General features: G+C 45.1%; 1 protein-coding gene across 2 annotated transcripts in view; it reads left to right on the forward strand.

The window, feature by feature from the left end:
* ARHGEF11 (Rho guanine nucleotide exchange factor 11) overlaps positions 1-17,991 on the forward strand; it is a 1,046,032-nt gene that overhangs the window by 709,658 nt on the left and 318,383 nt on the right. For both annotated transcript variants that reach the window (XM_086945337.1, XM_086945338.1), the window contains exon 26: positions 15,935-16,081. In XM_086945337.1, coding sequence (XP_086801463.1) covers positions 15,935-16,081 — 147 coding nt within the window. The remainder of the gene's footprint in view (positions 1-15,934; positions 16,082-17,991) is intronic.

The following is a 17,991-nucleotide window of genomic DNA, read 5'->3' on the forward strand; positions in this document are numbered from 1 at the left end:
ATTATTTTAAAGGAAAATGCTATGCCTGTCCGACATAGAGTTAGAAATGTACCTCTAGCCTACCGAGACAAATTGAAAAATATTTTGTTAGACTTAGTGTCTCGGGGTATTATTGAACCAACTGAATCTTCTCCCCGGGTTTCTCCAGTAGTTTTATCGATTAAAAGCAACGGCGAACTTCGCCTATGTGTCGACCTCCGCAGTTTGAACAGTGAAATTTGGATCGATAGACATCCATTACCCAACATTCATGAACTAATCTCCACTCTTGCTGGTGCTTGTCTTTTTTCAACCTTGGATTTAGCTAGCGCTTATCACCAGGTCCTACTCCATGAGGATTCTAAGTTTCTTACTACTTTCATAACGCCAGAGGGTATGTTCCAATTCCGTCGTATGCCATTTGGTTTGGCCAGCGCGGCGTCAGTATTCCAGAGGCTTATGAAAGATGTCTTGGAAGGTTGTAATAACGCTATAGCGTTCCAAGACGATATTTTAATTTATGGGAAAAATTTTGAGGACCATGATAGGAATTTAGATAAAGTGTTAAGTGCTGTTCAGGGAAAAGGGTTGACCTTGAAATTTTCAAAGTGCAAATTTAGACAAAGTACTGTGGAATACTTGGGACATGAAATCTCTGCTCAAGGCATTAAACCCAAGCATAATCACATTCAAAGCATTACTAAAGCTCCTGCCCCTAGCAATAAGGAACAGTTGGTATCATTTTTAGGTCTTACAGAATTTTATAGTAATTTCGTACAGGATTATTCTTCTAAGGTTCATTCTTTAAGACTGTTGTTAAAAAAAGATGCAAAATTTATTTGGAATAATGAACAACAAATTGCTTTCGAATCACTCAAAGAAGAAATTGTCAACGCCCCCTTTTTGAGACCTTTTGATTTGGGTAAAGAATGCATTGTGTGCGTGGACGCAAGTAATGTTGGTCTTGGTTCTGTGCTCATGCAAAAGAATAAGGGTGAGGAGTATGTTGTTTCTTATGCCTCCCATACGCTTCGTGGTGCTGAATTCAATTACTCCACCATTGAGAAGGAACTTTTAGCTTGTACGTGGGCAGTCGAACATTTCAGGCAGTTTCTTTGGGGCACAAGATTCCGTTTGCGAACTGACCATAAACCTTTAATAAACATGTTAGCTGGTGGTGGTGGTCGTACTTTGACAGCACGTTTGGCACGTTTAGCAGCCAAATTACAAGAATTTCAATGCACAGTGGAATATGTGCCTGGTCGCTTAAATGTTCATGCAGATTGCATGCCTAGATTGCCATGTATCTCTTCGGAGATACCAGATGAGTCCACTAGTGATATTGACATGGTGTTAACCATTGATGACATCAATGATCCGAAGTGTAATACTACATCCAGTGTTATCTCTGAGGCTGTTTGGAGGATTGCCATGTGTAAGGATATTGCTTTGTCCAATGTAGTGGATTTTTTAAAACATGGTTGGCCTGAAGAAAGGAAGCTTTCTGGTGATGTTTTGTCTTTCAGCAAAATAAGAGAAGAACTCATGTTTGATCAGGGTTTTGTAACCAGAGGAGATAAGATAGTCCCTCCAAGTGATTTGCGAGAAAAGATAATTTTATGGCACATGAGGGACATATGGGTATGTCCAACACAAAAAGAAGAATCCGTGAGTTTTACTGGTGGCCCGGTATTGATAGAATGGTAGATAAGTGGGTCAGTTCATGTTCTCCTTGTGCCAACAGTGATAAGTCAGTTAAACCTCTGGCTGCCAAAACGGAGATTGCTCCTGTTGAGTATTCAATGTGCCCTTGGAAGAAACTTGGTATCGATATTGTTGGCCCTCTTGATCTAATGGATAATAAATCTGTTTTCATTCTAGTTTTGATCGATTACTTCTCGAAATGGCCAGAAATAAAGGTGGTTGACAGAGTTGATTCTTCCCAAGTTGTTGATTTTCTTGACGAAATATTTTGCAGAGAAGGGATCCCAGCTGAATTGTTATCGGATAATGGTCCACAATTCATCAGTAGCGAATTGTCTTCCTTTCTTGGTAGGTGTGGTGTCGTACACAAAAGGGTGTCTAATTACAATCCACAGGCCAATGGTCAAACGGAGCGCTTCAATAGAGTCATCAAGGAATCTATTCAACTTGCCGTTAAAAGTAAATTGGATTGGAGGAAAACTCTTCGTGCATCTTTGCTATCGTACCGCACTTCGCCTAATTCAGTTACAGGTGTTTCTCCATTTGAATTGTTAAAAGGTAGAAAACCTGGTTCAAAATTGTTGCCTTGGTGGTTGAAATTGAAAGTTCCTTATGAGCCTGTGGTGGATCCATCCAAGGTCAGAGACAAGGTTTTGAAATATCAAGAAAAGATGAGACGTTCTTCTATTTCTGCTGGTTATAGACCAGGGATTAGAATTGGTGATCTGGTCCGTGTGAAATTCGGTAAGTCTTCCGGTTCTAGGTGGAACAAGTGGTCTGATCCTTGTAAAGTTACAGAAGTTTTCAGTAAAGCTGTCAGAGTTGAGGGTGGCAAAGTGTTGAACTTTCGTAGAGTTTCTTTGTGTAGAACTCCCAACTTGAAAATGTGTTCTCTGCCCCTTTCTTCTGAGTCTGATGATAATAATCCTTATCCTGCTCTATTAGACACTTTCAGTGGGGATTCGGAAATTTTTTCAAAGAATAATGATAATGCTTTGCTTTCTGATGTTTTAGTTTCCCCAGAACGAGTGTCCTTTGAAGCTAGCGCCTTATGTGACACTCCTTTTCAACATTGTGTTTCTCATACTAATGCTTCCAATCATGTTATTGACAAATCTAATGCACAGTTTACTGATGTTCCTCTAAGGAAAAGTTCTTGTGTAAAATTTACTTCTGTTAAGTTACGTGATTTTGTTCATTAGTTTTTTTTTTCTTTCTTTCTTTTGGTTTTTTTTTTTAAAAAGGGGGAAGGTGTGTAGTATCCCTTTTAGATGACATCATATTGTTTTACTAGAATTGTTATGCTTCGTATCTGTGTTCTACATTCCTCATGTGGGAGTTGCTCAGATCTTCTGGCATCTCTTCACTTGTGGTTGTTTAAGCTGTTACCTCCTAGTAATAAACTCTTTCTTCAACCTGCTTCAAGAGAGTGTCTCATCAATCTACCACACTTACCAGCACCCTTCGGGTGTTCACAAAAGTAATGGCGGTGGTCGCAGATCATCTGCGCAGATCAGGGGTTCCAGTCTTCCACTATCTCGACGACTGGCTGTTGAAGGCGGACTTGCCCCAGGCAGTCGTCTCCAACCTCGAGACTAAGGCCGACCTCCTGCATTCGCTGGGGTTCTCCATGAGTGTGCCGAAGTCACACCTGATTCCCTCTCAGAAGCTCCTCTTCATCAGAATGGTTCTGGACACAACGCAGTTTCGGGTTTATCCTCCCGAACAACGAGTCCTGGATATTCGGGCTATGAATCCGATCTTCCAGCCTCTATCCCGGGTTTCGGTCCTCATGACTCTGAGGCTGCTAGGCCTCAAGGCCTCCTGTTGGTTGATCATGCCAGGTGGCATATGCGGGCTCTGCAGTGGGTCCTGAAGTTCCAGTGGGCATAGAATTAGGGGAATCTGTACAATTGCGTCCAGATCTCGGAGGGTACCGCTCGACATTTGCAGTGGTGGCTCACTGTAGGAAAGTGGGTTTTCTGTTGCACTTTTTTGCCAGACTATAGATGCGCTTTCACTTGATGTGCCCTGGGTCCCTGCCAATCAGGTTCCCAGGGTCTGTGTTCTTTCCCCAAAACTAACCCAATTGACATCTCTGGCAACAGGTCAGCCCCTGGTAAATGGGACCACAGGTACCCAGAGCACTGTGACCAGGGAAGACCTCTGAGGACTGCTGCACTTATTGTGATCCCTTTAGAGGCCCTGTACCTTTACACGCACACACTGCCTTTGCAGGCTGCATGTTTTGGTGCAGAATAAAGTGAAGAGTCGACATGGCACACATCCCTGTGTAGTCGACATGGCACACATCCCTGTGTAACAAATAACAATCAGAAAACTGCTTTCATATGAGGACGCACTTTTCACATGCCCTTACGGTGCGCAAAATTAGTGCAAAATTCAACTGAAAAAGGGTAATCTCAAAATAATCTTCAGTGAGCTAGATTGTTCAGTCACAATAATATTCCTTATACAGATACATGTTCACAAATTCCCACCATATTCTCAATGTAAAGAAACACTTTAAAATGTAGACAAAAACAACAGTTTTTTTGAAAATTCAAATAACAATCGTTATTTCTCTTGTTTTATTCTTTTGGTAGTTATCTTCATTGCTTGAGGCAAAAAATGTTTGCAATTCCCAATGCATTTCGGTGCAACACCTTAATCAGGGGAATACTGCAATTGAAACAATGCAATCTTTAAGCGACAAAACTCTCTTCTGTCTTCAAATACATTAATAAGATATAACACAAGGCTTTCAGGACACCACTAGCGGTCCCATCAATAATTAAGCAATAAATAAAAGTAATAAGTTAAAGAGGAAGTGAAATAACACATGAGAATAAATGCACATACACAATAAATGCTCCCAGTGATCCAAATCACGCACTGTGCACATTGTTGCATCACTCTGTAAAAAGAAATAAAAGTGTACTTAATATCACCCAGTGTAAGTGCAGCTGTGCCTGCTCCACGAAGTATAAATCAAGAGTGTGCCAATGAGACGAATTATGTACACGCGACCATGCTAACAAAAACGCTCACCTCCGCCCAGGCTAAACTACTAAGATGTTTAACAGGAGTCTGGAAATATAGATGAAACCTAGGTTATGAGCCACGTACTAGGTTGCATGCGTATGTCTGTTTCGAAAGGAGAACCCGCTGGGTATCTATACTTTCAGTTCACTTGAACTGTCTATCCGTGCTCCCACCAGCCTTGTTAGCAACGATCCCCGTGGTCTGAAGAAAATAGTAAAAAATAATAGAAATAATCAAAATAATCAAAAAGGCCCTCAGTATAAAAATACCACGCAGGTATCGTGTGTTATAAATGAAACACACATTTAAACAAACATACCTCGTACGCACATGTCTCCGTAAATCCAACAGCCTTTCTCTCCAGCGTACTAATATCTGTTGAGAAACCTGCCTCTCAGCTGTAAATATCCTGCGTTTGCGTGTGACGTAACGGACAACCCTCAACACTGAAAACGGACTCTGTGCTTCCATTAATGCGAATTTGTAAATACCAACGATTCTAACCTACTGTTACGAAAAAAACACAAAAAATAATACAAATAAACTAACTGGGACGGAAAATTAATGATGTAAGCCAGGGTAAAAATAAAATAAAGTGACACCATTAAAGTTATTCGTTTAGTAATCACAATCCAGGCATAAAAATAGAAAAAAGACCCGAGTGAGATGTTTCGCAAATATAAACAAGATTCAGACTCAAAAATTGTCTCATAATGTGGCGACAACCACAAGATTAGTGTTCATAAAAACCTACATGAAAAGAACTAATGAAAATGTGATGAATATCAAATGTTCTATGTCATTCTGTGTGTTAAGTTTCACATGTGCAATGAATCGGAACAAAGATGTGTTACAACAATACAGTTACATGCCAATATAGTCCTCATAGGAAACAAGTAAATTCAATGTTATCATTCAATCCACAAGGAAAAAGCGTTTTTAGAAAACTTATCCAATATTTTTCTGTTTCTGCCAGATGTCTGTTGACATCAACATGGGGTGACACTAACTCATCTTCTAGTATGGTAAAGCGTAACTATGGTATAGTATGTTACTTTTCCTCCCAGTGTACTGCTAGACATGACTTGATGTTAGCCGTTCTAATCATGCTTTTATGTTTGGTTATTCGTACCTTAACTTTTCTAGTGTTACGTCCAACGTATACCTGCATGGGCATTTTATAGCATATATTACCATACTTGTGTTACAGTCTAATGTGTGTTTTAGTTTAATCCTTTGTCCTGTGTGTGGATGTGCAAAATTATCGCCTACTATCACATTCCCACAGTGATCGCAGTTGTGACAGTTACGCATTCCCTGGTTCCCTATCTCCAGTTGTTTTATACAACTACTTTTTGTTCTGCTTTTTTTGAAGGAGTTCCTTAATATTTTTTTACCTTGAATATTCGAAGATGGGACGTGCCAAAAATACTTGTTTAAAATCAATCTCCTGCTCAATAATTTCCCAACGTTTCTGAATACTACGTTTTATTGCTGGTGCTGCAGTTGAATACATTAGAACACAGACTTCCCTTGCAGATGTTCATTTGTTCGTTTTTTTTTAAAAGGTCTTTGCGATCTAGAACAGAGACTTTTTGTTTCGCTTTCTTTAACACCTTATGTGGATAACCTCTCATACTGTACTGATGTGATAAGACCTCGATGTCTGCTAGAACCTGGTTCTCATCTGAACGTATCCACTTTATTCTGATGAATTGCGATACTGGTAAATGGTTTTTGAGAGTAGGTGAATGAAAACCGTTGAAGTGCAGTGCATTATTCCTATCCGTGGTTTTTTTTTTATACTCTAGTTACAAAATTGCTTCCCTTACGTTCAATCAAAATATCCAAATATTTGACGGTTGTAGTACTCATGGAATATGTGAATTTAATTTGTGGATGACGTCCCTGTGGGCCATGCCTACAACCCACTGCCCTGGCATAGATCAGCCATCCCTCTAGCTGGGTTCCCTATGCCAGTGGTGAGGGTAGAGGTGCATGAGCCCTGTACCCCTACAGTGTCTAAGTGCTTTCTTAGACATTGTAAGTGCAGTGCTGCCAGTAAGAGTATATGGTGCTGGTAGCTTGTCATTACGAACTCCACAGCACCATAATGGGTACACTGAAAACTGGAAAGTGGTATCAAACTTCTCAGCACATTAAACCCACACTGATGCCAGTGTGAGATTTAATGAAAAATGCACAGAGGGCATCTTAGAGATGACACCTGAAAAACGACCAGCCTCTGGTGGGTTCTCTGACTGGTACACACCAGCCTTTCACCACAAGACATGTTTCTGGACCCCTAGGGTGGGAGTCTTCGCTCCCTGAGCCCAGAAACCAAGCCTTTCCTGGGCGGAGGGGTTCACACCTCCCCCAGGCCAGAAAGAGCCATCAGTGGCAGGGGAGCTTCAAAGGCCTGGCAGCCTTTGTAATGCGACCACCAGCCTCTCCTGCCATCAGGATCAAGCCCCCTTCCTGTCTCCCCTCCTTTTCGGCAGGAACACAGGCGGGAAAAACTAGCCAGCCCAGAAGGTGTGCCCACATCTACCAACATCACCCCTCAGGTGGGGGGGGGGGGGGGTGAGGTGAAGCCCCCTCTTCAGTGTCCACCATCTTGCAGATGGCAGGTACTCCCCAATAAGGATTAGTGATTGTGCTCACTCTCCAACGTTGGGTGAGCACACCAAGGGTTTAGTCACCCTAAGGTCAGTAGCCCATTGGCTACTGACCCTGAGAACCCGAAAACTCCTCCTAAATATAGTATTTAGGGGGCAGCCCGTAACCAAGAAAGCAGATTCCCGCAACCTAAGAAAAAAAAAGGACGAAAGAAGAAGCCCAGAGCAGAGGAGACTGCAGAGAACAACTGACTTGGCCCCAGCCCTACTGCAGGCCCGTCTGCAATTTATGGAGATCTTGCGTCAAAAATCGTCTTGTCCTGCAGCAAGCGGCCTCCATAACCCCTTGGAGGACTGACTGCCTTCAACAAAGACCGAATCTCCTGTAAACAGCAGCCCTGTTCAAAAGGAACTCCGAAAACAGATTCTGAACCTGTTGAGGACAAAGAAACCCCACGCCTAGAACTACCCCTGCACCCGTCGCCTATGGCCCGAGTTCGAGTGGCCCACCGGTCGCAGGGTGGTTCTCCAGAGTCTGAGTCCACAGTGGGTTGACCCCTCCAGGACTCCCCGACATCGCCTGCAGGCTCTGCATGGAGCCCCCCCCCCCCCCAACCGCGAGTGGCCCGGTAAGGTGAAATACGACCTCAAAAGACACCCAGGCATCCAGCTGCCCTGCGCCCTGGAGAAAAGAACCCGAGGTGCACCTACGTCCCCAAGCCCTCCAACTTACCTGCCCAGCTGTTGGTTCCTCCCGGAACTCTTCCTGGACCGAGCCTGCAGCTAAAAACCAAAACCGAAAATCACCATTGAAAACAACAGGGCACTAGAAAGACACCATAACAGCACTCTGCACCTGGCTGCCCCAGCGCCGCTGAAGGTGCACCTTTTGTTCTGACTTGTTTCCCCATTTGCACTGAGCTAAAGTCCAGGAGCTTTGCTCCCACGGCCAAGTGGCCTGCTCCTCCGCAGCCACCAACCAGAGGCCCCCTATCGCCTTTAGGATAACATTGGGCCTCAACACTGTACACCCTGCCGCACTAGTGCCACTGAGGGTGTAACAAGAGTGCATCACTGGGCCTGGGGGACCCCTGAGTCTACCCCACTACAAAATACTTACCTCAAACCTGATAACCATATTTTCCACCTTAGGATAACATTGACTGTTTTTTGGGGAAAAGTGTGGAGTTTGAAAACCTAAGGAAATTCTTAAAATTGTACGGATTAACAAAAATGATTTTATTTACCTGTTTGCAGGAGATGTCAGAGTAGTATCCAGGTATCCTACACTGTGCAAGAAAAGTAATCTCAACAGTAACTTACCTGTAAACACTAATTTCCTCCATAGGATAACATTGACAGTTTTTCTTGGAAATGTTTTGCAGTGTGGAGTTTGAAAACCTAAAGAAATTCTTTAAAATTACACTGCTTAGCAAAAATGATTTTACTTACCTGTTTGCAGAAAATGACTCAGAGTTGTATCCAGGCATACTACTCTGAGTAAGAAAAGCAATCCAAAAAGTAACTTACCCGGTATTTTACTGAAAACCCAATTCAGGTCTATATACAGTATTTACAAATCATTGCATTTCTCTGAAACAATACTGTGTCAAATCAGAGTACATTCACTATTACAATCCAAACTGTATATTTAATACAAAGTATTTTTCAACTTACCTGTGCCAGGCTTGCTTGGTTCTAGAAAGTAAAATAACTAAAAGAATATTTTTATACCAAAACAATTGGTCTGAAGTTTAGTGTTTGAGTGTGTGAATTCATTTGCTGACTGAGAGTCTACAACAAGTGCTTAACACTGTTCACTGATACTGCCTTACTTCTCAACCACACTACCACAAATAGAGAGTAAGGTTCTATCTAACTTTACCTCTGCCTACCTTTGGGGTTCCACTGGACTGTGCACACTATACCTCACTTTGGTATAGTATATATAGAACCAGCTTCCTACACTCACAAACCAGGATTGGGCCAACAGCAGATCCTTCTCCCTTCCCCAACCAGAGCACACTGTGGTGACGGAAGTATCCCTTCCGGGATGGGGCGGCCACATTGGAGAAGCGGACATCAAAGGCTTCTGGTCTCTGGCGGAATCCTGGCTCCACATCAACCTTCTGGAACTTCGGGAGATTAGTCTTGCACTCAAAGCATTCCTTCCCTTTGTCCGGGGAAGAGTAGTGCAGGTGTTAACAGACACCACCACTGCTATGTGGTACTGCAACAAACAGGGCGGGTGGGGTCGTGGACCCTATGTCAGGAGGCCCTCTGCCTCTGGAAATGGCCGGAACATCAGGGCATATCCCTGGTGGTTCAACACCTGGCAGGTTCCCTGAACGCCAAGGCGGACAAACTCAGCCGCATGCGATTGATGGATCACAAATGGCGTCTTAACTCGGAGGTGGTGCAAGGTCTCTTTCGACAGTGGGCAGAGCCTTGGTTAGATCTATTCGCCACCAAAGAGAACGCGCAATGTCAGAAATTCTGCGCGTTGGAATTTCTAAGGCAGCATTCGCTAGGCGATGCTTTTCATCGCAAGAAGAGTTGCTTTCTGTTGTACACCTTTCCGCCTATACCACTTCTGCCCAGAGTGCTGAAGATCAGGCGCAACTGGGCCCAAGTCATTCATGTGGCTCCGGATTGAGCACGAAGAGTCTGGTATCCCAAGCTACTCACCATGGCCATCGATCCTCCGATCAGACTGCCTCTTCGGGAGGATCTTCTGTTGCAGCAGCAAGGGACGGTCCTCCACCTGAACCTTTTCAGCCTCCACCTCCTTGCGTGGAGATTGAGCGGCGGCTTTTGAGGTCTTTTGACCTGCCTCCTGATTTTTGCCGAGACTCTAACCCAGTTCCCCAGATTCGAGGTCGACCGCCCTAGCCGTTATGCCGACTCCACTCCTCATCTCTTTCCTCCTATCCCCTTCGTAATGCCTCAGTGGGATTTGAATTTAGTATTAACTTTTTTAATGTGTGCTCCCTTTGAGCCGCTACACAACTGTCTTTTAAGGCTTCTGACTCTTCAAACTGCTTTCCTGGTAGCCATGACATCTCCCAGAAGGGTGAGTGTGCTCCAGACCCTTTCTTCCAAGCATCCTTTCCTGTCTGTCCATCTGGACAATGTGGTTCTCAGGACTCGTCCATCTTTCCTGCCCAAGGTTGTCCCTGCCTTTCACATCGGGCAGACCATCACTTTGCTTACCTTCTTTCCGCCTCCACATCTTTTGAAAGAGGGGCTCCACTGTCAGGACCCAAACCATGCACTTTCCTTTTATCTGGATCGCACAAAACAATTCCGGGTGGATGGCCAGCCTTTTGGTGGCTACCTGGGCGCCAAAAAAGGATGTGCCATACACAAGCGAACTATCTCCCGATGGGTCATTTTGTGTATCAAAGCCTGTTATTCTCTGGCAAAGAAGGAGCCTCCAGTGGGGCTGCGCGCCCATTCCACCAGGGTGATGGCCGCAACTACTGCCTTGGGATGTGGAGTTCCTCTGAACTACATTTGTCAGGCAGCTACGTGGGCTTCATTGCACACCTTTACCAAACACTACTGCCTTGACAATCAAGTCCGGAGAGACAGCTTCTTTGGCCCTTCGTTTCTCCAGGACTTTCTGGTGTGATCCTGGTTTGCAGACCCACCTCCGGGGTTGGTTTTGCTGGGGTATCTATTCTAAGGTAAGGAATCTATAACTAACGTGTTTCTTTCAGCGGAACAGTTTACTTACTTCGGTAACGATATATTTGTTTGAAACATTAGTTAGTTATAGATTCCTCACCGTCCCACCCATCCTCCCCGTTCTGGAAACTAATTTCTAGGGTTAAGAATGTCCTTTCAGGGTCCTAGTTTTTGTGCACCAGTGGTCAGTGTCTTGCATGGCCCTGATTTCTGGGCGGATAGTCGTGTACAGAACTGACGACCGCGCACGAGGGTGGTGTCTAAGTAGCTACCCCGACGTCATCCCGGCAACCACGACACCAACGACGGACGCAAAGCCAACCGACGCCACACCTTCCGACGCGCAGAGGTACTGCTGACCAAAAAACTTTCCGGATACAGTCTGACACCTGGTGGTAATTCTAAGGTAAGGAATCTATAACTAACTAATGTTTCTGACAGATATATTGTTACAGAAGGTAGGTAACTTGTACTTAATCTAACTCCAACTCTTTTCATAATGCCTCAGTTGGACTTGAACTTTGTCTTGACTTACTTTATGCGCGCTCCTTTCGAACCTCTTCGTAAGTGTCCTCTCAGGCTCCTCACTCTGAAGACTCCCTTTCCTGTTGCCATCACCTCTTCCCGCAGAGTGAGTGAGCTTCAGGCTCTTTCTTCTAAGCCCCCTTTCTTCTCAGTCCATACGGACAAAGAGGTGCTTTGAACGAGATCCTCGTTCTTGCCTATAATTGTCACTGACTTTCACATAGTGCAGACTATTACTCTCTCCACCTTAGTCCCGCCTCCGCACCCTTACAAAGAAGAGTAGAGAATCCACCATCTGGACCCGAAACGTGCGCTGTCTTCTACCTTGACCCCACGAAGGATTTTCGGTTGGATGATCAACTCTTTGTTGGCCATGTGGGTGTCAAAAGTCGGGCTGTGCAGAAGTGTACCATCTCAACCGGCCCACCCATCCTCCCTGCTCTGCGAACTGACTTCTGGGGATAGGGACTCCCTTGCAGGGCTCTAGTGTGGCGCATAAGAGGTCAGTGTCTTTCATGTCTCTGTGCTTCTGGCGTGGAAAGTTTACAGAACTGACGTCAGCATGCAGGGGTGGTGTCTAAATAGGCACATTCAAGCTGTGATCTTGATGTTTCAGCCTGAGTCTTCTTTTTCAGAGCAGCTCCTGGGCTTCATGCATCCTGCTTGTCTACTTCGTCAGGTGCATATGTGGGGTCTCCAGAGGGATCTGAAGTCTCGGTGGGGTCAGCACCAAGGGAACCTCTACAGTGGGATCTGAAGTCTCGGTGGTCCAGCACCAAGGGACCGTCCCTAAGTCATCCAAGTTTCTGAGGCAAGTGCAAAAGATATTCAGTTGTGGCCTGACCAGCAACAGGCCCCTCTCCCTTCCCCATCCAGAGGTGACTCTGGTGATCGATGCATCACTGCTGGCTTAAGGAGGCCATCTGGGTATGGTGGAGTTCAGATGACTCTGGTCTCTGGCAGAAAACCAGTTCCACCTTATGCGCTGAAGGACTTTCTTGAGGGGAAGGCTGGTGCAGGTTCCCATTGAAAACACCACCGCCATGTGGTACTACAACAAGGACGGAGTAGGTTACTGGGTCCTGTGCTTAGAGTCTCTACCCACCTGGAGTTGGTTGGAGTGTCAGGGTTTTTCCCAGATCATGAAACTCTTGGCAGGATCTTCAAAAGCCAGGCTGACCAGCATACCTGCGATGCCTGCTAGATTATGAATGGCGGTTGCACTCCGAGGTGGGAAAGGACATCTGATAGTGGGGATAACCCCGGCTTATATCTTTTCGCCACAGTTGCGAATGTGCAGTGTAAAAATTTCTGCTTCACATTGGAGTTTTTCCAAGAATGTGCTCTCTAGGAGACTCATTCTGTCTAAAATGGAGCACTGATTCCGGTACGCATTTCTGCCGCTGCCTTTCTTGCCTTACATTCTAAAGCAGGTCAGGAACAATCGCTCCCAAGTCATCCTGGTGGCTACGTATTGCACAGAACCTCTGGACATAAGCATCTGTCCTCTGATCAGCCTACCACTTTGATAGGCTCTTCTGTTGCAGCAGTAGGGAACTAGGCATCCGAACCTGCACAATCTACACTTACATGCACAGAGATTGTGGAATGTTTTATTGTTTGTTTTGTCTTTGCCTCTGCAGAATTCCTTAAGTTGACACATAAGTTAGTTGGCCCTTTAAGAATTTGTGTTTTCCTGGCCACCTTTTGTGATTATTCACAGTTTGACATGCATGCTGAAGTATGGACATGCATATAGTGAAGTAGTGTGGCTCACTGGTTAGAGGCGGCAGACCCGAGAGCAGAGGACGGCCCGGGACCAGGGTTCGATTCCCGGCGCGGCAGGTTTCTGGACCAGGGTCAGCGGACTCGATAATTCTCTCGCCTCGGTGCCCACTCTGATCAGCGATCACACTCGGCAACTCTGGGCATTAGCTTGCCTCATCTTCACTAACGGCCCCCCAGACCGCCGGGGATGCCTGGTCTCACCCTGGAGATACCCATTAAGGGACCATCTCTCAGGGAAGCCAGGAAGGGTTTCGCGGCGGTCGAAGCGCCAGGACGCCTACGGGTAGCAGTGCGCTATATAAATGCCTACACATGCTCTCCCAAACAGTTTGTGGTGCCACAGTGGGATCTCTATTTGGTCCTGATGCTCCTCGTGTGCATCACCTTCGAGCTAATGTATAGCTGCTTAGTGCCTCTTCAACTCCCACAACTATCCTCCTCCCTGCAATCGTCTCAGCTTGTCTTGTGAGTGAGCACCTGGCTCTCTTGGTGCAGCCACCCCACTCCACTTTTTTTCCAGACAAATTAGGGTTGAGAACCAAACGTTGTGACTCCTTTTCACTCCCATCTTTAATCCTCCTCACCCCTTGAAAGAGGCAGAGAGACTCCATTGACTGGGTTGCAAAATAGCCTTAAGCTTTTACATTGATCTACCAAGGGCCAATGGATGGATGTTCAGCTTTTTTTTTTTTGATGAAAGGAAATGAAGTGCACTAAGATATACTACACAATAGCCAAAAGGCTGCCCCTGGAAGGTTTGAGAGCCCCCTTCTGCTAGGGAGGTATAAGGCAGCCATGACTGTGTCTGCATGATGAGTGCTTTTCCTTGACATCTGTCAGGCCACAACATGGTCAATGCGCATGTTCATGAAGCACTAATGCATTGACTGGCTTGACGGGAATGGCATTTCGCCTGTTCAGTCTTGCAGGACTTTTTTGTCTGTGCCCACTACACAGAGTCTCCACCTAGATAGTTGCTGCTTTGATATTTGTTCTAAACTTGAGGAATATGCGGTTAGAAGTATCCATAAGAAGAACAAATTACTTACTTCTGGAATACTATGTTCGAGGCATTTTTGCAGACTCCTCACTACCCCTCCCTCCTTTTCTGTGTAATAGTATTGTTTTTTACCATCTGAAAGAGTTCTGCATGCTTGTACATCAAGTTTTTATGTACACTGCACTCAAGGGCAAGGAGAGAGGGAAAAAAGAAAATGATGAGCACAGGTGTGGCACATGTATGCGGTTCAACTCTGTCACTTTCAGGGTGAAGGAAGTTAACACTGAGTTAATGGGACCACTGCTATTCTGAAGGTGAGAATTGGAGATTAGTGTGATTATCAAAGGCCCCCTGAACAGTAAATTGTTCAATTCCTAGGACAGAGAAAAGTAAATGACGTAACAAAAAACTCCTAGGCAATAAAATGATAATTAGAACAGTGATGTGCGGGAGAATTAACGAAACAAGGAAAATATAAATGTGTGTCTAAAAAGCATTCATTTTAATAATTCATAAAAAACAATTCCATAATAAATTGTGAAACCACATACTACTTAAAATATATCCGTTAGAACAATCATTACAGTTCATTTAATCGTAAACAACCAAAAATAAAATACATAAAAAGCTCAATTTAAGTGGCAATAAATATTATCACAAGAGAATTGGAGATTATCCACCAGAAAGAGCACAACCGAGCGTAAGTAGTTTGTTCATTGTGCATACAGAAATGTTGTTCCTCCTCCCACCCTAACTTTGTTAGGTTTCCTGGCTGTATTTCACATCAGAGGATGTGTGGTACTTTCATGCAGTAATGTAGCAATGTTACCAAAGGAACAAGAAAAATGGGCCCCCATAGCCCTTAACTTGGAAGTGAAAACATCAAAATTAGGATGCAGTGAGCCCCTCACAGCTTTGGGTCTCAGTGCCTCTGCACCTGCTGCATTAAAGGTAGCTACCCTCCTGCTTTCATGTAGAATGTGCCACATAACTTGATGCAAATATCATACTAATTGGAAAGAATTGCTCACCTCAAAAAAAAAAGTACTAAAATTGACCCCTGTGTACTATGTATTCCTATAAAATGACTTTTTTGTGTTGCTAATAACTTTAGTGCAGTTTGACAAATCTCCACAAAGCTTTCCAAAAATTACCTAGTTTATGCCTATGAAGTTTAGGGGTGATCCATCAAGTGGGGTCCCAAAACGCAAAATCCACATGCATTTTCCATCGACTTCTTTAGACCGCTCTACTGCAAATACTGCTGAACAGAATCCTGCCAAATTTGGCAAGAAGCTAGATCTTAGTTTGCAGATTATGCCTTTTGTGATTTGGTGTATATCCATACAGTAGTTTTTAAGATATTCTGGTTTAAAAATATTTGTATGTCTGGACGGTTGGTTTGGTCCCTCGAAATACATTTTTAAAAAATTGAGTGTTCTGACTTGCCTAGGTAGATTTTTTTTTTCCTCTTGGGCCAATTAGCCATACTGAAAGGTGAATTGCATTCTGGATATTCTGTCATTCCTACAATTAGATTCCAATTGTCTCTTACTAGCATAATCTTATTCTTATCTTGTTGCAGAGCTGTTTGTGACTGAGGTGTCTCACTCAAGGATCCTCCGAGTGCTTGATCTCATTTTCTACCAGCGAATGAGGAAAGAGAATCTTCTGTCTCAGGACGAGTTGTTGCTGCTGTTTCCCAATCTCCCTGTGTTGATTGAAATACACAGTAAGTGGCTGTTGGGGGATTGATACATATTACTATCATTATTTATTGACAATCTATAATGTCTGTACTTGGCAAATTTCAGTTCTAGTGTACAATGATTGTGGGACAGAGTTGGGTTTGCAGGCTTGTTTACAGTACATTTGCAAATGTTTGGCACCTGCCTATGTTACTGATGGGGGCAATTCAACACGTTCTTCTTGATCCTAAATATTACACCTCTTGGGTTACAAAGCAAAGGATAGTAATTTCAGCAGTGAGTCATTTGTGTTTTTACTGCATGGGGTTAATGGAGATTGCACGCTAATAAGTTATGTAAAAAGAAGCTTGTGGTTAAATCAAAAGTGGTCTTGGTTGCAGAGAAAAGGTGAAGATAACTTCAGACCAGGCCTGTGGTTTTGTGGATGGTTGTTAATTCCAGACAGAGAATATGGTGATTTCTGATGGACATTTCAATCTGCAGTTTCCTCTTCAGAATAATCCTAGGTGGAGGAGTGTGGCTCACTGATTGTGGAGGAGTGTGGCTCACTGATTAGAGCGGCAGACCCTGATGCAGCGGTCTGGCCCGGGACCAGGGTTCAATATCCGTCGCGGCAGGGTCTTGAGCTCAAATGTCCGCGGACCTGATAATTCTCGCCTCGGTGCCTACTTTAATCATGGGGTCCCACGCTGCAACTCTGGGCAATAGCTTGCTTAGTCTCCACACCGGCCCTAATCACTAAGTATGCCTGGCTTCACCAGGGGGGTGACCAGCAGTTGGGCGCCTCACAGGGACAGGCCAGGACGGGTACTTCAGCGGTTTATTCAGCGCGGAGACACTGGTAAGTGTAACCATGCGCTTTATAAGCTTCAGAATTTTATAATTATTTTTAATCACCAAACAATAATTCCTCCCGTTCACCAGTGTGTGGCACGCTTCATCTACCAAAGCATGCCATGGGAAATGCCCCTTCTTCAAACGGGGAGTTTTCAAACCATGTGCCAACTCCAGAAAGTAGATGTCGATCATGGATTCACTTAAAATCTGCTTGTGGTGCTTCAGAACTGGTCATTATTCTGAATCAAGCAACAAACGCTATCTGAACTATCTGACTGTGATCAGGGTTTGGGACATGAAACGCTACATTACAGAGTACAGGAGGAGATCACACTTGAAGAAATGTTCCCAAACTTGCTTTGAGTCTCGGAAATGTTCCTGCACCAAATCGCTAGGTCACTCCCAAGCCAAATATTAACCACAATCCATGTCCTTAGGTAAACCCAAATCTGAAAGAAATAGGTTAGTATTGGATTCCTTACCTTAGAATATTCCCAGAAGCCAGTATGGATCCAAAAAACGTTTGCGTAGCAGTACCCCTTCGTGTCGGTAGGTGTCGTCTGCGGCTCCGCGTCCGTCGTCGGCGCTGGTGGCGCTGGGATGACGTCGCCGGAGTACTTAGACGCCGCCCTCGCGCGCTGACATCAGTTCTTTTTTCCACGCCAGCAAGCGCCGATCCGGAAAAAGTTTTGGGCGACACGCCCACGCGGCTCCGCCGGAGGCGCAGACATCGCGGCCTGCTCCATACCCGCCGGTCCCTGGTCAGAACGCGACGCCGGAGGAGATAGATGCCTTCCTCATGGCCATGAGGTCGCTCACTCCTCCGTCGGGCTCCGCGGTCCCGACTGGGAGCCCAAGCGGGCCAGGTGCTTCGTCCCCGGCGCCGTTGGGTGCTTCGGCCCGGCGCCGTCGGCGACTTTGGTCCCGACGTCGCAGGGCCCCGTCGGATCCGGGGAGCTGCTGGTCGACCTAACGACCCCTCCGCCGGCGTCGACTCCTAGGGTGCCGACCCCGGACGACGACGTCCCCGATTCTCCTCAACCACCCCCCCCCCCCCCCCCCCCCCTCGATCCGGTTCGATCGACGCCGCATTAGA

Source organism: Lissotriton vulgaris, chromosome 12, assembly GCF_964263255.1.
Source record: "Lissotriton vulgaris chromosome 12, aLisVul1.2, whole genome shotgun sequence".
In the NCBI taxonomy this organism is placed as follows: domain Eukaryota; kingdom Metazoa; phylum Chordata; class Amphibia; order Caudata; family Salamandridae; genus Lissotriton; species Lissotriton vulgaris.